Source organism: Centruroides vittatus, unplaced genomic scaffold, assembly GCF_030686945.1.
Source record: "Centruroides vittatus isolate TY-2023 unplaced genomic scaffold, ASM3068694v2 scaffold_769, whole genome shotgun sequence".
In the NCBI taxonomy this organism is placed as follows: domain Eukaryota; kingdom Metazoa; phylum Arthropoda; class Arachnida; order Scorpiones; family Buthidae; genus Centruroides; species Centruroides vittatus.
Genome location: NW_027122717.1, coordinates 4652134 through 4672703, shown reverse-complemented (window position 1 = coordinate 4672703; position 20570 = coordinate 4652134). Strand labels below are relative to the sequence as shown.

Here is a 20570-nt window from a genome sequence, read left to right as displayed (position 1 = left end):
AGTCGGTCGGAGAGTAGGTTCTACTTGTCTTTCCTCGATCGGTTCTTCCTCTTCCGATTCGTCATCTATCTCAGCGGTTTCTTCGGGGTGTTGGGTGGCTTCGGTTAAAATAAATTCATCCCATGGATCGATATTAAGTGAGACTATCTACTATTAAGGATTTGGGAGTCGTTTGAGTAGCAGGAGCGGCTTCTGTCTTTTGAATTCGAGTTGTGCCGTACAGGGTTTTAAGCAATTGGCGTGAACTTGAAGTTGTTTCTTGGTTTGAATATTTTCGATAATAAAGGTGACAGGACTTAATTCCGTTATTATGCGGAAAGGGCCTGACCATCTTGGGGCGAGTTTTTTCTTTAAGCCTTGAGAAATAACGACCTCGTTGAGAAATACACGGTCCCCTACATGATACGTAGGTGATTTGTGAGTACGTCGGTGGTATGCCTGACGTTCTTTCGCTGCTTGTTCGGCGTGCTCCTGTGCTATCCGGTGCGCATTGGCCATTCGAAGGTGTAGTTCCGCGGCAAAGTTGTCATTGACATCGTATCTAGTCCTAGTAGGACGAGTAACTAAATCAAAAGGGTAGGTGGGATCCCTACCGTAGAGCAGAAAGAATGGACTGTCATTTGTAGAGGCGTGTATGGTGGTATTATAAGCGAATAGAGCATAGGGTATCCATTCATCCCAATCTCTTTGATCCTCGGCGATGTAATGTGATATAATGTCTATAAGAGTTTTATTAAATCGTTCGACGAGTCCGTTACAGGCAGGATGATAGGCGGTTGTTAAAAGTCTTTTAATGTGGAGTAATTCACATACTTCCTTAAACATTTTGGAGACTAGATTCGGAGCTCGATCCGTAAGAAGTTGAAGAGGTGTTGAATGTTTTAAGACGATGTTAGTGACAAAAGCTTTGGCGATTGTTTTGCTATGAATGTTAGGCAAGGGAATAGCTTTGGCGTATCGACTAAAGTGGTCGATAAATACCAGTATATACTTATTTCCGTTCATAGTGATAGGTAAAGGTCCCACGATGTCCATAGCTGTTCGCTCAAATAAGTGTGTTAAAGGCGGAAATAGTTGCAGTTCCGCTTCCTGTTGTTTATCTCTTCTCTTTTGTAATGCGCATCTTTGACAGTTTTGACAATAAATTGTTATATCTTTATTCATAGTTCGCCAGTAAAACAATGATCAAAGTTTTTGCTTCATTTTCTGTGCTCCCAAATGACCTCCAATCGGAGAGTCATGATAAATATGTAGAATATAAGGTATTAGGACTGATGGTATAACTAATTGCTCGAGAGAATCTCCTTGCATATCAGATTGTCGGTGATAAAGTGCTCCTTCCTCATCGAGGAAAAATTGGGTTTCAAAAGAGGGGTCTAGAGCAGATTCGTCCTCTAGTTTTTGAATGATAGGATTCCATAGTGCATCCTTTCTCTGCAGGTCTCGAATTTGTGTCTTTGAATAAATGGGTTCTAATTCTGTTGCTTCTCCAATTTGTTGGATTGGGATACAGCTTAGTGCATCCGTATTTTTATGGCAATTCCCCGCCTTATGTTTGACTTCAAAATCGAATTCCTGTAAGAAGATAATCCAACGGGCGATTCGAGAGTTGTGACTAGAATCTTTATTACTAATGAGCCATCTTAAAGGGCGGTGATAGGTAATAATTGTGAACTTCCTTCCATATAAATAAGGTTTAAAATATTTAGTGGCCCAGACAACTGCTAAGCATTCCTTTTCGGTGGTGCTGTAATTCTTTTCTGCTTTCCGAAGTATGCGACTGGCATAGGCTATAGGCATGTCTCCTCTCTCGTCCTCCTGGGATAATACTGCTCCTAGAGCGTCGTTAGAAGCGTCTGTAGCTAAGAGGAAGGGTTTAGAAAAGTCCGGGGACTTTAAAAGTGGAGCGGAAGTCATTATTTCCTTAAGTCTCTCAAAGCTACGCTCCTGTTCATCCTTCCACTGGAAGAGGACATCGTTTTTTAATATATCGGTTAACGGTTTTGCGATAGCTGCATATAAATCGATATGACGTCGGTAGTATCCAGTTAACCCTAAGAATGACTTGATGTCGTGTTTGTTTGTGGGTCTGGGAAAGGTCAAGACGCAGTTGATTTTATCGGGATCAGGTCTTATTCCTTCATCAGAGACATCGTGCCCTAAGAATTTGATTTGTCTTTGTAGGAAATGGCATTTTTTTGGTTTTAGCTTTAACCCGGCTTCGGCGAGGCGTTGGAAGATTTGTTCTAATCGAGTTAGATGACTTTGAAAATCGGAACTAAAGGTTAGAATATCGTCCATGTACACTAGACAGGTTTTCCCTTTTAATCCGTGGAGAATGAAATCTGCGGCGCGTTGCCACGACGCTGGGGCTCCGGAAAGGCCCATAGCCATACGGTTCCACTGGTAGTGGCCGTCAGGCGTAGAAAATGCTGATTTTTCCTTGTCTTTTAAGGCTAATTGCCAAAATCCTGATATTGTGTCCATTGTCGAAAAATATTTAGCTTGTCCCATCAGACTGAGCGCTTCTTGCACTAGAGGCAAGGGATAAGGGTCGGTTTTGGTAATTTTATTTAACTTCCGATAGTCAATCACAAGACGCCATGAATTTGGTTCTTTCTTTCTAACCAATAAAGCGGGTGCTGACCAGGGCGATTTGGAATGAGTGATTATTTTGTTTTCTAACAGTTCGTCAATAATTTTATTCATTTGTTTGCGTTGTGCATAAGGTATTCGATATGGCGCTTGATAGATAGGGCTGGCGTCTCCCGTAGGAATCTCATGTTCCACCACTTGGCAATATCCCAAATCGTAGTCGTGTGTTGCAAAGACATAATGATATCTATATAATAGATCTAATAGAGGTTGCTGTTGGTCCCTTTCAATGTGAGACCAGTCAAATAGTTGACTAAATTTCTCTCTTGAGAGCTTCGGAGTAGAGTGTGAATCGACTGGATTCAGAGCGAGGGTAGAGTCTTCCTTCGCTCCTACAAAAGTTCCGACACATTCACCTTTTGACAATTTTCGAGGCTGGGTGGAAAAATTAGTGATCCGAACAGGTACTTGTCCTCCCCTTTTTGTTTTGGCTAATATATCGGCGCATACTACTCCCTCTTGACTAAGGGTTGTGGATTCTATGATCCCGAGTTTGCCTCTCTGCTTTATTCCGGAAATTTTTGCCATAGTGACAAGTTCCGTTCTCGGAGGAAGATTACAGTCTCCTAACAAAATCACGTCTGGAGTGTGTTCTAAAGATGTAGGTTTAGACAAAGTGGCATTGGGAATTGCATGTTGAGCGTTGATAGATGTACCTCGGTGATCCCGGTTTCCATTCACCGGTGCGAGGGTCGTTGAGTTCCTCCTCTCCGGAGCCGACCGGAAGTTGATCTCCTCACCCTCAGGCAGAATTATTTTTTCTCTCGCTAAACAAATCAAAACCCCTTGGCCGTAATGATGTCTCTCCCGAGGAGTCCATCGCAGGGCGTAGTTATGTGATCATCTACTATGTAGCATAAATAAGAGAAGTGCAAAGGCCCAATCCCGATCTGGAATTGTCTAGCTCCATACGTTTTTATTCCATGGCCGGTAACGCTTTGAAATAATGTCTTCCCTTGACTGCGATTAAACTCTAGGTGAGCTACTTTCTCTGCCAGCGATTTAGATAAAAGTGTTACTTTGGAGCCAGTATCGATAGCTAATCGGGCAGGATATCCGTCAATTGTACAAGCTAAACTCGGTTCTGAGTCTCAATGTAGAGACCTAATTGTCCCTCGGTTTTGAATCCTTGATGGCGCGTCCCTCCCTATCGGCGAGATATCCGGTTCGGACGACCGGAACCGAGATCCGGAATTCCTCTTATATTGGGAGTACCCCGATGCCTGCCGGGAGTAATGCGATGTTAATTTCCTCCCGTTAACTTTATTGATTCGCTCGTATGCCTGTCTATTAGGAAAGGCGGCGTTTCTTCACATTCGGGGGTCTCCTTGGCCTCTATACATCGTAGGACGATTTCTCGCGCCGTATCGAGGCGGATATGCAGGTTCCCGCCGGTCTCGATTTTCATTTCTCGCTCTCCCTCTAGCTACATTTTGGGTCCCTCGGGAGTTGTCGCTCGCTCGCCTGGGTAAGTATTGTGGTCATGAATCTTGGTAACTCTGAGAATGCCAAAATGGCAGAGTTCTACATCGGCCACCTTCTGAGGTTCCCAATTGCCTTAATTGCTCTTGGATATTCTCCAAGGTTTCCTCCAACCGATTTGAACTAGCAGCGTTAGCCTCATCCCCAGTTTCCTTTGGATTATTTATGGCCCAGATTATCGCTCGAGGTTTCCCCATTAATTGTTCGATGGTTTCTTCACTGATGGCGACTCGCACAGCCATATCGAATGTGTCTGGTTCCCTGCTCATTACGGGTCTTTTTATGTGATCATTTAGCCCACTAAGGAATTGCACTCTTAACCTTTCGTCCCTCTCTTTTTGTTGGCATCGTTTAATAACTGCTGCTTCCCGAGCATCCCTGACTAGTATGTTCGATAACAGTTTTGGCGGCTAAAGTTTGTAAGCGTACGGCGTACGTTTGTACGTCTTCGTCTCGCGCCTGTACACAGGCGTGGAATTTTTGAAGCCTCAATGAGTATGGAACTCTTTCAAATCATTTGATCATGAGTTTCTTGAACTCGTCATAAGTTTCTACCACTTCCATTTTCTCATCTTTCCAAGCATAATCTCGGGCTATCCCCGTTAGTTTTAATTTAGCTACGCTTAAGCATTGCATCTTAGACCAATTGGTCAATTTGGCGATCTCCTCGATGGCCGCGAGGTAATCTGTAATCTTAAGCCCATCCTCGCCGCCTGAGAATGAGGGGATTAAAGGGACAAGGGTTCCTAATCCCCCGACGCCTACACCACCGATGGCCTCTCCGCGCGCGGGACTCTCGGCTCCATGTGCGGGTTCTTCTGCCCCTGCCTCCATCCTAGACTTGGTTTACAACTATTAATTCGTACTGTAGGGCCTCCGGGGCCTCAAATATCCCACTTCTGACACCAGTGTGACCGGGGGGTCGGCGCCTCTTTGGTGTCACGTCAGGTCTGACACCACCGTGTCTCGGCTGACACGGAAGCCGCGGCGATTCTACGATCGGTCGCGCGAGCGGTCGCGTTTTTCGGGCGAGTGGATTCGGGATGGAGGACAAGAGATAACAGAGGCCATTTTAACAAAACATAATGTATATTTAATTGGAACAGGATTCACGTACATTATCAAGGGTCTAGTGACGCGATTTCGAGAGAGAGAGCTTACAAATGAGTTTGCGTGGGGATAAATACCTTGTGAAAGATGTTCGGAGATTCGGGTACTAACGGAGGTCGACGTTTTTGTCTTGACAAAAGTCTTAGTCCTATACCTCCGATGATTTCGGTCATGGCGGTTGTTCCTAACTGGTTCAGCGTTGTTACTGTCTTCAGTCCGCGGAACTCGGCACAAAGTCCAGGAGGTAGCACACTTACAAGTACGTCTGCACACACGGCTATCCGAGCGACAACTCCCCGATTTCTCGTAGTATTGTTGTTCTTTTCGATGCACTTTAGGGCGAAGGTGATGAGAATTGCGTCTGAGAACTAAACAGAGAATACGTTCTCACGTAGAAAGTTGACAGTTAGTCGTTAGTAAGTGACAACAAGACGACAACTATGACGTCATGGAAAATATACTGTAGGTCCAAAATTCAGACACTCACACTTGCATATAAGATGAGGTTTTTATTCATTTTTCACTGCTTCAAAAACTTAAGTCGTCCTATACGTGCGAGTGAAGGATTTTTTGCATTTTTGCAATAATTTTTGTGAACTGTGTATTTGCATTTTCTACCAGATGCTCACTCTCTGGTTTAAAAACGGAAGTATTTTATATAGGTTGTTTGAATTGTTCTTGTGTATTGTCAGGAGTAAAGATGAATAACAATAGGTAAAGCAAAGCTTTTGAATTGAATTCCAAAGTCATACAGGAGCCCAATATAAATTTTAATCTATTCTCATGTTGAAAACATGATTGTTCAGAAATCAGAATTTGGAGAAACTCATAAATGTAATTGACAGAGTGAATTGGCAGAAAAAGGTTTTTGATTGTCCAGCTTTACCTGAACAAATTATGTTGTCGATTTTACAAGATTTTTCCTTAAAGTTTTAAATGCCAGTAATTTTTGCAGGACAATGTGTGCATGTATGTGCATTTGATATTTTATTTGTGATTAAACAAAATAAAATTAGAATTGTATTAATAATTCTAATTTTCTTTAAATCATATGCCTCTGTCGTTATCTTATAGTTTAGTATTTAAAATGTCTACTTGGACTTGTTTTATTAACAGGACATATACCAACATCTTTGTTCAGCAAAAGTTAAGAAAGCTCATCAGAAAAACAAACAGTCTTTATTTTCCACCTATACACATACACGATATTGTGTTTTGGACTACTTTGTCCCTTATCAGCAGGTCTATATTCAATATTTTCTAAAACAGATCATTAAAATCAATATAAATTTATAAAATCTTGACAATAAAAAACTGATTACTCACATTAATATGAATTGCTAGCAGAACAGTATGTTGTTCACTTTCTCAAAATTTACATTAATGATTTTCGTGGTCATGGTCAAGGTTGCATAATTTAGGAAGTTAAGGCTGAATAGGTGATCAAAGTCTCTAAATTATAATATTTTGAATTAATTCACTGAAATAGTTAAATAAAATAAAATTTATTTACAAAAACAAAAATTAATGTTTAAATGATTTTCAAATCAAACAAAATGAGGCGGAGAGAGCTGTTTAAGTGTGGAATAGTAATATATGAACGGAAATTAGTCCAATTTATTCCTTGGGGTCCAGCAAGTATTCAAGTTGCATTATCAAAGAAATTCCATACATTCAAACAGCACATTGAGTCAGTGGCTTATATCAGAGTGATGAAACAAAACACATCTAAAAGAAATCTGCAATTTTTTTTTCTATTGAAGATTGTCTGAAAAAATAATAAAAGTAGAAAATATTCTTTGGTATCAAAAGAGTAAAAAGGAGCCAAACTTGTCGCAAAGTAGCCAAATCTGGCATCACTGTATGCACTTTCTAATATGCAAACTAACATGTGTTTACATAGAACGCCATCCATTTAAAGAGATAGCATTCTTAAACTTTACCCCCCCTATTTTCTGAGTACAGTAGAATGGTCCCTAAAACCAGATGTTTGAACTGCTCTACAAATGGAGGTCAAGCCCTTTGCTTACTAGAGGAATAAAATCTATTCTGCTCAAAATGGAACATTTAGTACAGTATCACATTTTGTTTATGTCAAAAGTGTAAAAAAACAACCATTATTGAAAATAACTTCTTGGATGTTGTGAACATAATTTACAGTTCAGTTTAATGAATTCTGGTAAAATTTGATTTTTCAATATGGCTTCCAAAATGTTATGAATACATTTATACATTGTTGTTATAACTGAATTTTTGCAAACTTTGCTGTAAATATGACAAACAAAGAATTACAAATAGAAGAACTGGAGGTATTAGAATCAATATATGATGGTGATGAAAACTTTAGAAAAGTTTCTGATAATAAATTTCAATATAAGGTGAAAAATGAAGATGATTCAAAATCTTTCTTATTGGAAATAATTTGGAATGAAAATTATCCTAGTGAAATTCCAATAATTAATTTAGATGCATTTTATAATAAACATCTTCTTCCAGAAGTCAAAAACTTGATAATTTCAAGATTAAATAAAGAGGCTAATATGTTGCTGGATACGGCAATGACTTACACTTTATTTGAATTTGCAAAAGAAAATATTCAAGAATTTACTGATATGCAACCAGATAACCTATTACCAAATGTAAATGGCAATGAAGAACTAACAGTGGATAAAACTCCAGAACCACAGATTTCAAGCAAGAAGGAAAAAAAGCCAAAACTCACAAAACAACAGAAAAGAAAATTAGCCAATCGAGTCAATACCGATGGCGAATTGCCAAGAGGTTGGAACTGGGTGGACGTGGTGAAACATCTCAGCCAAATCGGTTCTGGTCCAAAAGTCAGCTCTTCGCAGGCGACAAATTCCTGAGACTAAACCAAAATGTGTATAGTTTTAAAAAATTTAAATTAATTCTTAGATGAAAATTATTAAAAAACTACGTTATCGATGTAAGTAGTTCTAACATAGTTTATTTTGGTAATGATCACACGATATCGGAAGACTGTAAACAAAATTTTCTGAAATATATTTATAAAATTCTGGTAAAATTTTTGTTTGCTTTATCTTGTGAAAATTAACATTGTGACAATGGTGTTTGCCAGGGCAACAGAAAAATTTGCTTTATCAGTGTTTGTTTTAAGGCAAGTTGACTATATTATTTAAAAATTACTTGGGGTATAGGATTTCTAATTAAAAATTTTTTCAAAACTATAAATATTTTTACTATTAAAATCGAAATTGATAAAATTGTTTTCTTTCTTCGTTTTAGGAAATCAATTTTTATTAGCTCTTTTGTTTTATGTTACCTTTTTACTAGATCTTATATAATATGATAGTTATGAATTATTGAGTTTTTTTTTTCTTGAACAATAATTTGAAACTTTTAAAATGAATTTTTCAATTGAATGTTGTAGAATCTAAAAAAAAACACACACACACAAAGAAACTCTATCACTTTCAAGAAACTTTGCTTAATGCTGTCACATCATAAAGACTACAGTTTATGCTTGAAAAAGGAGCAGAAATACTTATTCTCCTGCCTAATAATTTTTGTATTGTGTTGATGCTAGTGTTGTTTTAATTATTAACTTACGTTTCAGCCTGATTATTGATTAGTATTATTAATGGTGGTGATGTAGCAAAAGGGCTATCTTATGAATTACATACAGCTCAAAAATAAATACATATTTAGAACAGTATTTGTCATAATATAGTTTATTTTTTATCATTATTTAATTTTGCTACATATTTCAACCAAGAAAATAATTTTTTTTTACAATGTGGCTACATGAAATATGAGTAGTAATCTAAAAATAAGTTTTCTGGGTCTTCTGATAACAGAAATTTTTATTTTGTAGACCAAGTATATAATGAATAGGAATAGGCATTATTACTTCTTTTTGACATTGTGCCCCCTCATATTGATGTATTTGTTATACTATCAAATTAAAGAAACTTTCCTTGTACCAGTCCATGCCCTGCATTGAACAAAAGTACTTCTACTTCATTTCTGGGAAGAAGTGGAAGTCACTGAATGCAAAATCAGGACTGTAAAAGTTGTGACAAGATGTTTCCAACAAATTTGGCCACAGAGGATGTTGTTGCTGCCTTCATGTAGAGTCTCACATTGTCATCAAAGAGGTGATCCTTGAACTGAGAAAGTCTGGCCTCTTGTCAGTTTGTTACAATACCTGTTGGCATTTATAGTTCCACTTTTCAGGAAGTTCAGCAATAACACTCCTTTGGCATCCCAGAACACCAAGAGAAGAATTTTTCATGTTGACCAGCTCACTTGAACATTTTTTTTTTCCATTGGGTGCTTTCATTCTTTCAGGTAAATTAAAATAGAACTCAGCTTTTGTTTCCTGTTACAGTATGGAAGAGAAATTAGTTGTCTTCTCATTTGTATTGCAAAAGATGTTACAGGCTGATGTCCATTCTGGCAGTCTTGTAATTGGTACTGAGCTGCTGAGGCACCCCTTGTACCACTTTGCAGTAAATCTAGCATGTTGCATATCATGTGGTGTGTTCAGACTTGGCAAACACTCAGTTCTGTGGCAATGTCACCCATCTGTTGATGCATGTCATGGTCTTCACCCTTGTGCTGGTGTCCTCTATGATGGATATTGACAGGCAACTAGGTCATGTTGTAAGGTACTATTTTTTTGTATCTTAAGAAACCGACACTAACTGCAGCTGGTAAAACTTCCGTTAACCTAACGGGTACTTTACGCGGATTCGAGATTAGTTTGCCAGGCATGGGCTTTTATGCGTGCACCGAAAAAATTAGTAAGAATAATGACAAATATCAAGTCAAAGCAAAAGTTTCAAATATATTTAATTAGTAAATCAAATTTAACTATGTACAATTGTCTATAATCCAAAACAAAATTTATTAACGAAAATCAACAACCGACAATAAAACTCAGCTACTTAGCTTAATTTAATCTTAATTCCCCTTTGAAAATTCGACAAATCAAATACTTAAGAACTATGAACAAAATCTCTTATGAACTAAACGTCTATCCGTCACCTCACTATACTAGGAACCTGTTTCCTCAATCCTTTCGCTATCGTCAAATCGAATTCCTCTTTAAACACCTTGGATTGCCTAATTCTCAATCTGGACTTCGCCTCGAATTTTTCACTCAGTAGTACACCTTGACCAGGAATCACCTTGATTGTCTTCAGTTAGCGTGCTGGTTTTATGCTGTGAGGCGACGTCACAATTCAGCTAGGTTACTCCCCTTATTTACATACTTAGTTTTTCTAACATCAAATTTCTTTCTGGCAGCTTCAATACTCCGACAAAATCTTATAAACTGTTTACAAAGCATTTAGCACAATTTTTTGGGATGTTTTATGACGGTTTAGTAAGTATTTCTTTTCTAGTGAGTGTGGGGATTTCTCCCTCCCATTTTTTTTTCTGCGGACTGTTTATTTCTGCTGGGCAGCGCAGGTGCACATGATTTTTTCCTATGGTGCTCGTTCTTTCGTGAGTTGGTTTATTATCTTCTTTTTTGGTTACTAATAAGAGAGTGGTGGGGAACCTTTGTCCTAACTAAACATAAGCCCCAAACAAAATATAATAAAACGAAAAATAATAATAAAATAAAAATAACGCTCAGACTCAGTTCCTTACACCATTGTCTCTGAAAGTCTTATCCATATCTGCAACACACATCTGTTCACTTTCTTGTTTCTCAGTGCAATGAGTGTGTACATTCTGCACATCCTAACTGTTGCTGCTCATGCATAACTTGCATTTTTATGACAAAACAACACATCTCAAGATAGACAGTGTCTGTACCAGTACATGTATCTTTTACCCTATAAGTGCACTGGTTCTGAAAATATGGACAAGGGAAACTTACTGTCATGTTTCATGATGATATTAAATGATTTCCATTTGAAAAATTTGTAGTAAATCTTTGAAATAAAATTTGTGTATAGATGATATTAACCATCTGTATATTAAGACACATTCTCTATTCTATTAGTTAGTGTCCAAATGATTAAGTTAAAAATGAACGATTTATACACATTATAATGATATTGATATAAAAATTAATGTGATTTTATTTAGGGAGAAAAACTTCATGAAGAAATATTTGATATCATTGATAGAGAAGCTGATGGAAGTGATAGTCTGGAGGGTTTTGTTTTATGTCATTCAATTGCTGGAGGTACAGGTTCAGGAATGGGATCTTACATCTTGGAACGTTTAAATGATAGGTATTTTAATTTTTCACAGTTTTTTAATGTAGTTTTAGAGTTAATATTGATGAAATTTTTATGAAACAATGCTGTTATTTAATGTTACATTAACAAGAAGTTCATAAATGTAACTTTCATATTTACAATAAACAATTGTCACTCACTTTTTAGAGACATTTTGTATATTAAAAATGATTTATCCTAATTCTTTAGTTAGGAAATGATGATAATTCAATACTACTATCATAAATTATTTCAAAAATTACTATCAAAAATTATTTTATCACTATCATTATAAAATAATTTTTTATAACAATAATAATAATAATTTTTAAAGTAATTGTTTAATTTTATATGGATATTTATTTATCTACTAGTGGATTTTAATTTTTAAGTAGATTGATTTTTTAGCAACTCTGAGGTTAGATTTAAACATTGTTTGCTTAACTCTAGTTGATAATTTATTAGAGTAATTGGAATGCTTCTTTTATATGTGAGTAATTTCTGAATTATTAATAAATTGAACATGATTATATTCAATTATTTCATTTTGTTTGAGTTATTTAAATATTAATTGGAAATGAAAATGTAAATTTCTTAATTATTTGTGTTTTGGCTTTTATACTATACTGTAAAATTATTTAGCTTTTTTTTAAATAACAGATTATTAGATTGAATCTTTGGAGTATTTAAACATTAATTAATAAACTATTTTCCTTTAAAAATTTGACAGATTTCCAAAAAAATTGATAGAAACCTATTCAGTTTTTCCTAATCAAGATGAAATAAGTGATGTTGTTGTACAGCCTTACAATTCTTTATTAACTTTGAAGAGATTGACACAAAATGCAGATTGTGTGGTGGTTCTTGATAACACTGCTCTCAATCGCATTGCTGTTGATCGTCTTCATATCCAAAATCCAAGTTTTACCCAAATTAATATGTTGGTAAGAATTGTATTTTTTTATAATTATTTTTTTTATTAGAAGAAAGATATATTATTTTATTAATTTTTATTCTGATGATAATGTTAGGTTTCAACAATCATGTCTGTTAGCACAACTACTCTACGTTATCCAAGTTATATGAATAATGATCTGATTGGTCTTATTGCACCTTTAATACCAACTCCTCGATTACATTTTCTGATGACTGGCTACACACCTTTGACAACAGATCAAGAGGTAGTAGTAAAGTAATACTTATATAATTTTAATATCACATAAACATACATAATTTATATTTTTAATTTTATTGAAAGACTGCAAGTGTCAGGAAAACAACTGTATTAGATGTAATGAGACGTTTGTTGCAACCAAAGAATATGATGGTGTCAACAGCACATGACAAAAATGCAAATCATTGTTACATCAGTATATTAAACATTATTCAAGGAGAAGTTGATCCTACACAGGTTTAATAATACATGTATTCCACTTTTTTTCTTTACTCCTGTAACATGTGATTAACAGTTATGTTTTATAGGTTCATAAAAGTTTACAAAGAATACGTGAACGGAAATTAGCCCAATTTATTCCTTGGGGTCCAGCAAGTATTCAAGTTGCATTATCAAAGAAATCTCCATACATTCAAACAGCACATCGAGTCAGTGGCTTAATGCTGGCTAATCATACAAGTATTTCTTCGGTAAATTTTTTGCATCCTTTAATTAACTAATCGGTTTCTTTATAATTTAATAACTGATAGAAAAATAATAATAATAATGTAATTATAAGAAAAGTAACATAATAATAATAATTTTTAGTTATTTGAAAGAACATTACGTCAATATGATAAATTAAGAAAACGAGAAGCATTTTTGGAACAGTTTCGTAAGGAGGCAATGTTCAAGGATAATTTAGAAGAATTGGACTCTTCTCGAGAAATAGTTCAACAGTTAGTTGATGAATATACAGCAGCCACACAACCAGATTACTTAACTTGGGGAATGCAACAGGTGATAATTTAAACTGATTTTAAATTATCTAGAAAATAATTGTAACATAATTCTCATTAATTCACATATTAACACTTCTACTGTAACATCTTCTTATATGAATGTAAAGCAAAAGCTCAGAAAAATATGCTAATGGCGTGCTTATATACTAAGGTTCGTTGTTAGTGTTGTGTGGGCAAAAATAAACTATCATTACTAAAGAGCAAATGACAAAAGAATTACTGTATGTAATGTAAAAAGTTCTATTTATTAGTAAAGCCCATATATGTACAATTCAATAACTCTAGAAAATCTTTGTAAAATAAAAAAGTTACTTTATCAAACTAAAACAAACATGTACAAAATCTTCCTAACAATTTGGGAACTTAGAATTAAGATAGTTCTAATTTGATTTATCTCCACACAACTGACAAGAAAGATAGGAATCAATTCTATTGAAAAAAAATACAATGGATCTTACAAATTTAACTTTGCATCACCAAAACTCTGTTACTGGAACTGGAACTTGAAAACCTTTCATCAATCACTCAATTCTTAGCACCACCTCATTCCAATCTAAGTTTCATCTCGTCTGAGTCGTCTCTTCATCTCCTTTTTTATGTGGCAGGTGTGGTAACATTACAATGTATCCACCCACTCGTCCTATTTACATACATACACAGACATTTTATTTGTTCTAGTAGTTGGTTTTTTACTTACGTCATCTCCTTCACAATTTTATAATACTTTTAATTAAATAATACTTTTTTGTGTTGTCTGGAAATAATTTGAGATTGGGAAATCAATCTTTTAACTTCCTGTGGAAGTCTCGCACTCTTGAGATGTCGTTTTGGGATGATGATGTCATTTTTTCTGTCCACAGTCATCGTAAGGTGAGTTTTAACCTTTAGAATTTTGTCTGGGGTAGTGCAGTAGTCTATCCTTAATGAAATAAAACGCTCCAAAATAAATAAAATAATGAACTAAAAATAAAACCAAACGAAATAGAATGGTTTGGAATCGACTCCTTACACTACTTCCCAGCAAGACTAATTGAACAAATTGTGTGAATTATTGACATATTTTCCATTTTTGCTTTTATACATTATAATTCTCATAACAGCTATTTTGAATTATTTATCATAACTTTAATGTTTGTACAAATCTTTTTCTCAGAACAAAGTGATAAAATTAATATGATTTGGCAGTTTTGAATTTTAAAGACTTTAATGAATTTTGATTTTTATAAAACCTTTCTAAGTTGAATTATAGTTACTTGAAGCTGTCTATAGGTCCCAAGAACAGTACATAGGGTTTTCCATATAACATGGTCTCAGTAAGTCAAAATTGTCAGTACTTTTAACTTGAACCTATTTTTCCATGTACCTCCTTCACTTGTCAATATTCTCTTATATTCCATGTGAATACAACTGATAAACAAATACCATGGCTCTGTGTCAAATACAATGCCAAATCATTACAACCTCATGTTGACATCATTTTACTGATACAATATGTTACTGGTATTCTGATTGGACACAAAATTGCCTTGAAAACACACTCAAAAGCACTATAAATGATATACAATTTTGTAATCATTCTGTGAACAGATTCTTGAGAAACTGCTGAATAATGGAAAATTTAAAAAAAATCTGTAATTAAACTCATTAAGTCAAAGTCAGGATTCTATATCCCTTAAACTTCAACTCTGCATATAAAGATAATTTTATACAGTTATCTTTATAAGCAGGAGTCATAGCTGTCAGATACAGGAAAGCCTTGATATGTGTGATAATCACTTCAAACAATTGAATGAAATAATACTGTTTTCTGCTTTAAGTGAGTAATTACTTAGTTAATATGAGTTTTTTACAATAGTTGAAATTTTTTCTTTCAATCTGAAGGGGATAATAATAATAATAATAACAATAACAATAATAACAACTCTCTCGTGGTCACCACCTGGTCGTGGTGAGAGAGCTCAGTAATTTTACTGATCCATAGGGCAATGCAGGCTGGAGCACAAGCTCCTGGTAGGGACACCCATGCCACTAAGGTCTAAGTTCAATGATAGGGAGATTGGGAAAACAATGTCCATGGTCATTGTTGACCATGACCAAGAACAACCAATGTAAGCTTTAGTGATTAGTCCTTAAAGACATCACAAGAATGGCTTTTAGTATGGTTTTGACAAACAGTGTTGACACTAGTAGAAGTGAAAATCTGCAGAAGAAGCTTACTTTGAAGTTGTCTTCTGTACATACATGTACTACAAACACAAACCAAATTTTTAATATGACTTATTATTTTTGACTCTACCATGGTTTTATAAGACTGCTAATATAAAATTTAATTTTTAAAATGATATTGTATTTAATCAAATAATAATAAAATTATTATTGTGTTATTTTCAGGTATCAGCACAGCAGTAATACAAAAGAACCATTTAACAAGTACCAGTGATGTGTATATTGTATCTATCTTTTGATTTTTGTTCATTGTAATTATAAATTAAATTTAATGTTTTCAAAATATTATCAACCTTAAAAAATTACAAAATTTACATAAAACTAAGAATTTCATACATATTACAAAATGTTTAGCATTCTGAAAATTTGTAATATGATGATGTACATAAAAATCAGGCTGCCAAATAATTTTTATATTTATTTTGTTGTTTAAAATGATTGTTTATAATGCTGGAAAATTTTAATATTAAAAATTGTGATTGTAAGAACTATCTAATTTTAACATTTGCATTAATCTCGAGTATAAATTCATGATAAAAGTACTTGTCATCAAGTATTGTTCTCATTGTAGCTGCACCAATCATTGAAATTCTATGATTGTGGTCTGTGCATATCCAGTGATTATTAATATTATCAGTTATAAATGAAACTGATATTTGTTCAGTTACATAAAAGAATGTAAACTAGTATTTGTGTTTTCACATTTGTTGTTAACAATTGTTAGCATTGCTGTATTTTGTCATCATTTAGTTTATACACCAATAAAAGTTTTTATCGTTGTATATTGAAATCTTAATTCTTATTAATAAGACTTTATTTCTGATAATACATTTAACCATTAAATAACTAACATTTATTTCATATTAATTAGTTTTATTTTACGGGACATATTTATGAATATAGTTTTGAGATAACAAAATCAGTAAATAAAACAAAGATTTAAATCACTTAATTCTTTATCACAAATTATTTTGGAATTTAAAGAATTTTTCAATTGAATTTTGATATTCTGTTTTAATTCAGCAAAACTATTATTTCTGTAGCATTTTTGAGAATATATTTTCTTTGTGTATTCTTCTTTCTTTATATATAAAACATAAGCTTTGTCTTCTGTACATACATGTACTACAAACACAAACCAAATTTTTAATATGACTTATTATTTTTGACTCTACCATGGTTTTATAAGACTGCTTCTTCTTGGACTTTTCTCCTTTCTTATCTATAAGATATATGAATACTAGACATGGATAGCTTCTAATTAAATTAGAAGTCGTGGCTTACATCATTCTTCATCTCTAAGTTGTTGGGTGAATTCCAGAGCCAACTATAATAGTCATAAAAAAATAATGACAAAATACAAAATCCCATAAAATAGATAGATATACAGTAGAGCGTCGAAAATTGGAGTCAATTGGGGACTGGGGTTGTTCCAATTAGTCATTTGTTCCGATTTCCGACTTTGTACGAAAAAATATATTAACCTGTCCGACGTTCAAATTTTTCTCCGTTGCATGTCACTTCGTGTTGAATTTTCGTTGATTTTAAGCCTAACGAAAATTTTTATAATAATAATCGAGGCTATCGTATTGTTAAAAATTATTTCTGCATTTTGTACAAACAAAATAAATATATTGAAGAATATAAAAAACATGAAAATTATACTTTAGAAGTAAACCTAGTATCAAAAACGTTCGATTCAGCACGACACAGTCCGACTGAAAATCGTTCCGATTTCCGGCCATTTCGATTACCGACGTTTCGATTAACGACGCTCTACTGTAATAATTATGTTCTGGAGGTTTATAGAGCAAAATAATGTAGGTTTATCATCTGATTACAATGTACATACACTTTACCCGCTACTACAAGCATTATATGCTTGTATTGGTGTTTTAATAAACAGATGTATTACAGTTATTTTAAAAATGACTAAAACTGATTTGAAACAATTGTATATTATTTTTCTCGTGATTTAATTATTCCCAGTAGCAACTTAATCACAAATAACATACAACTGTTACAAAATACAGTGGCAGCCAGTACTTCAAATGCTAAATTTAATAAAAATTTGCTCTGGAGTTAGAACTGCGCATGCAATGAAAAGTGCTCAAAGCGTAAATACAATCTCTTGTGTGGCTAAGTCATCTTGCTCTTTAGTTTTACTCTCTTATATTTTCAGTGGTTTTTTTTTTCTTTATTTTTGGTGTGTTTGCATATATATATAATATATATAGACAAATAACACACTATAAATATATATTTATTTATTTATTTATAGTGTGTTGTTTGTCTATTTTTAACAGCTACCTGTAATTTTTCTTCTTGGACAGCTTTTAGATGTCCCTACATTTTGTATCCTTTAGTTCAAAATTTCTTAAATGGAACTTTTTAAATCACATTTCAGATGTTCAAAGTTTAGAGCATCTTCCTCATATACATTACAAATATACATATTTTATTGTTTGTGCAGCATTATATCTTTTACAAAACTCGCAAAGCATAATATGCCAGATATATGTTTCATTCAAAGACATTTCGACTTGATTTTATTCAAACAAAATATGAAGTAAAAAGGTTAAAATAAGATTCTAAACAAAGAATATATCTCATATTAATAATAATGTGTTGAATTTCACAACCGTTATCAATGTTCCCTCTAATTATTTTTGTAGATGAGCGGAACATAACTTCTCTGAGCAAAAAATTTTTCTAAGCATGCATATATAAAATCTTGTTTTTCCTATAAAAATTAAACTAATTAATTAAAAAGTAGAGATTAAAATTCATTTTAAAACATACTTCCATATAAAATATTATCTTTTGTCAATGATTTAATGTATTTAATCGAAATATATGTAGCAATAATCATGTTGCAGACAATGAGAAATAGGTAAACAACAATTCAAATCATTGTGCATACTCGCCTGCGTGGCACATAAATTCTCTTGCGACAACAATTTGAGCAGTGTGCGGTTGTGCAGCTTAGAGGGAACATTGACTGTTATAATTAAACCAGGAATCTATGTTAAGTAACCACAGCTGTTAAGAATATGCAAAAACTCCATTTAACCCACTGCAATTTACATTTTATTATACAGTACTCACGTATTTTATTTAATATTTTCATGTTTTAATTCATCATTAGGGGTTTTAATTGTTATTTTTAGTTTCATTATATTTGCTATTTTAAGTTTATTGAAATGAGTACTGTTTAGGCTCTGGGAATGGATTAATTTGCTTTCCATTATTTCTAATGGGAAAAATTGATTTGGACTTTGAATGGTCTGAATGGAATGAATTAAATTCAAAGTACCTGTACATGGCACCACTGTGCAGCGGAACTGATTATCTAAGTTATCCAATGCTACCTCACATAACTGAAAACTCGAATAAAAAGTATGGCCAAGGCCATTTCAGATTCAAAATTACACCTCTTTTATGCCCTAGTGAATTTAATTGTATATAACAGAGGTGGCCAACAAGTCGATCGCGATCGACCGGTCGATCGCCAAGCCAATTTTGGTCGATTGCTAGCGATGTCTTGACTTAATGTATTATATTTGTAACCAAACTTAACTGTATGCATGCAGTTATGACTCGACTCATAAGCAGTGAGTGCATTTCGTACTGAAACACAGTGTATAAACATAGTATGTATTTCACACTCCCCCTCCCACTTAGACTATGCTTATGACAACAAGTCGATCGCGACACATTTTTACGATAAAAAGTAGATCTTATGTGCACAAAAGTTGGCCACCCCTGGTATATAAGAACATTGTTTACATCGTTTAATATTCAGTTAATACATATGATAGTTTTAAGAATACAAATTCATGTTATAGTTAATTTTTAATATGAATAATTTGTTTCGCACTGAAGTTAACTGATAAAAGACAACAGAAACAAATCATTTTGTAATATATGTTATCGTTTAAACTTTCTTTTAAGAAGTTTTAAGAAATAGTAGCCTATTCATTTATTAGTTTGCTTCAGATAATCAGGGTTCTACTAAAATTTTAAACCATAAAACCACCAAATTTTGGCCTATCTTTTAAATTAAAAACTTGATAAAGTGATATATCATTATTTCATGTAATTCTAAACATGAATAGAAAATAAGTGATATTAGGTCTAATATTTTCATAACAAAATTAAATCATTAAAATTGATCAGAGTTTTATAATTCAGAAATTTGAAAATTAAGTTGTTTTAAAGTTTTGTATATTACAAATTTATTGAAAAATATCAGTGAATGTTTTCCTAATCAAAACAAGTAAGAATACAAATTTATTTTATTATTAAATAATTGCATGAGTACAATAAATAGGAATAAAAAAAGTTATAGTAATAATAATATATTTTAGTTAACATTTTAAGAGAATTAAAACTAAATACGGATTTTGAGTTTTACATCAATGATTTTTTGATATTTTAATCCTTTATATATTTTTAATGAAAATTCCAAATTAGTACCAGTATATTCTTTTTGTTTTTAAAAATATACTGTGTGTTTAAATGTAAGATAAGCCATTTATTGTAATTAAATTTTAAAAATTTTGATTCTTTATGTTTACATGTATACTAATTACTGTATATAGAATATTAATTTAAGAGGCTGCAGTCTTTGTTGGGTTTTTTTTAATAATGCAATTGGAAAATATGCAAAAATAAATATTAGCAGATTTACACAATCGATATTCAAAAATAAATACGTAAATCAGTAGCATTTTCCGACAGTATTTTTCAAGTAATAGAAAGTATTATGCATCAGGAAGCTTTAAATTACATCCTCATTAAACAGTTCTTTATCTTTAAACCACAGAGAAAAATTTTATCTCAAGAAATTGATACAACTTTTAATTTTAAATAACTTTAATTCCTCTATTCATTAAATTTTGACACACTACATTCTGAAAA

At 33.3% G+C, this 20570-nt stretch overlaps 2 protein-coding genes across 2 annotated transcripts in view; both read left to right on the top strand.

The window, feature by feature from the left end:
- LOC136989789 (tubulin gamma-1 chain) overlaps nt 1-16429 on the top strand; it is a 30329-nt gene extending 13900 nt beyond the window's left edge. Inside the window, exons 5-11 of the mRNA XM_067288063.1 lie at nt 11332-11480; nt 12196-12409; nt 12497-12646; nt 12724-12876; nt 12948-13109; nt 13228-13419; nt 15813-16429. Coding sequence (XP_067144164.1) covers nt 11332-11480; nt 12196-12409; nt 12497-12646; nt 12724-12876; nt 12948-13109; nt 13228-13419; nt 15813-15830 — 1038 coding nt within the window. The 3' untranslated portion in view covers nt 15831-16429. The remainder of the gene's footprint in view (nt 1-11331; nt 11481-12195; nt 12410-12496; nt 12647-12723; nt 12877-12947; nt 13110-13227; nt 13420-15812) is intronic.
- Nucleotides 7445-8277, top strand: LOC136989936 (RWD domain-containing protein 4-like). The gene has a single exon (XM_067288243.1). It carries the CDS (start codon nt 7521-7523, stop codon nt 8112-8114), a length of 594 nt encoding a protein of 197 aa, XP_067144344.1. The 5' UTR covers nt 7445-7520; the 3' UTR covers nt 8115-8277.
- Nucleotides 16430-20570: the final 4141 nt, after the last annotated feature.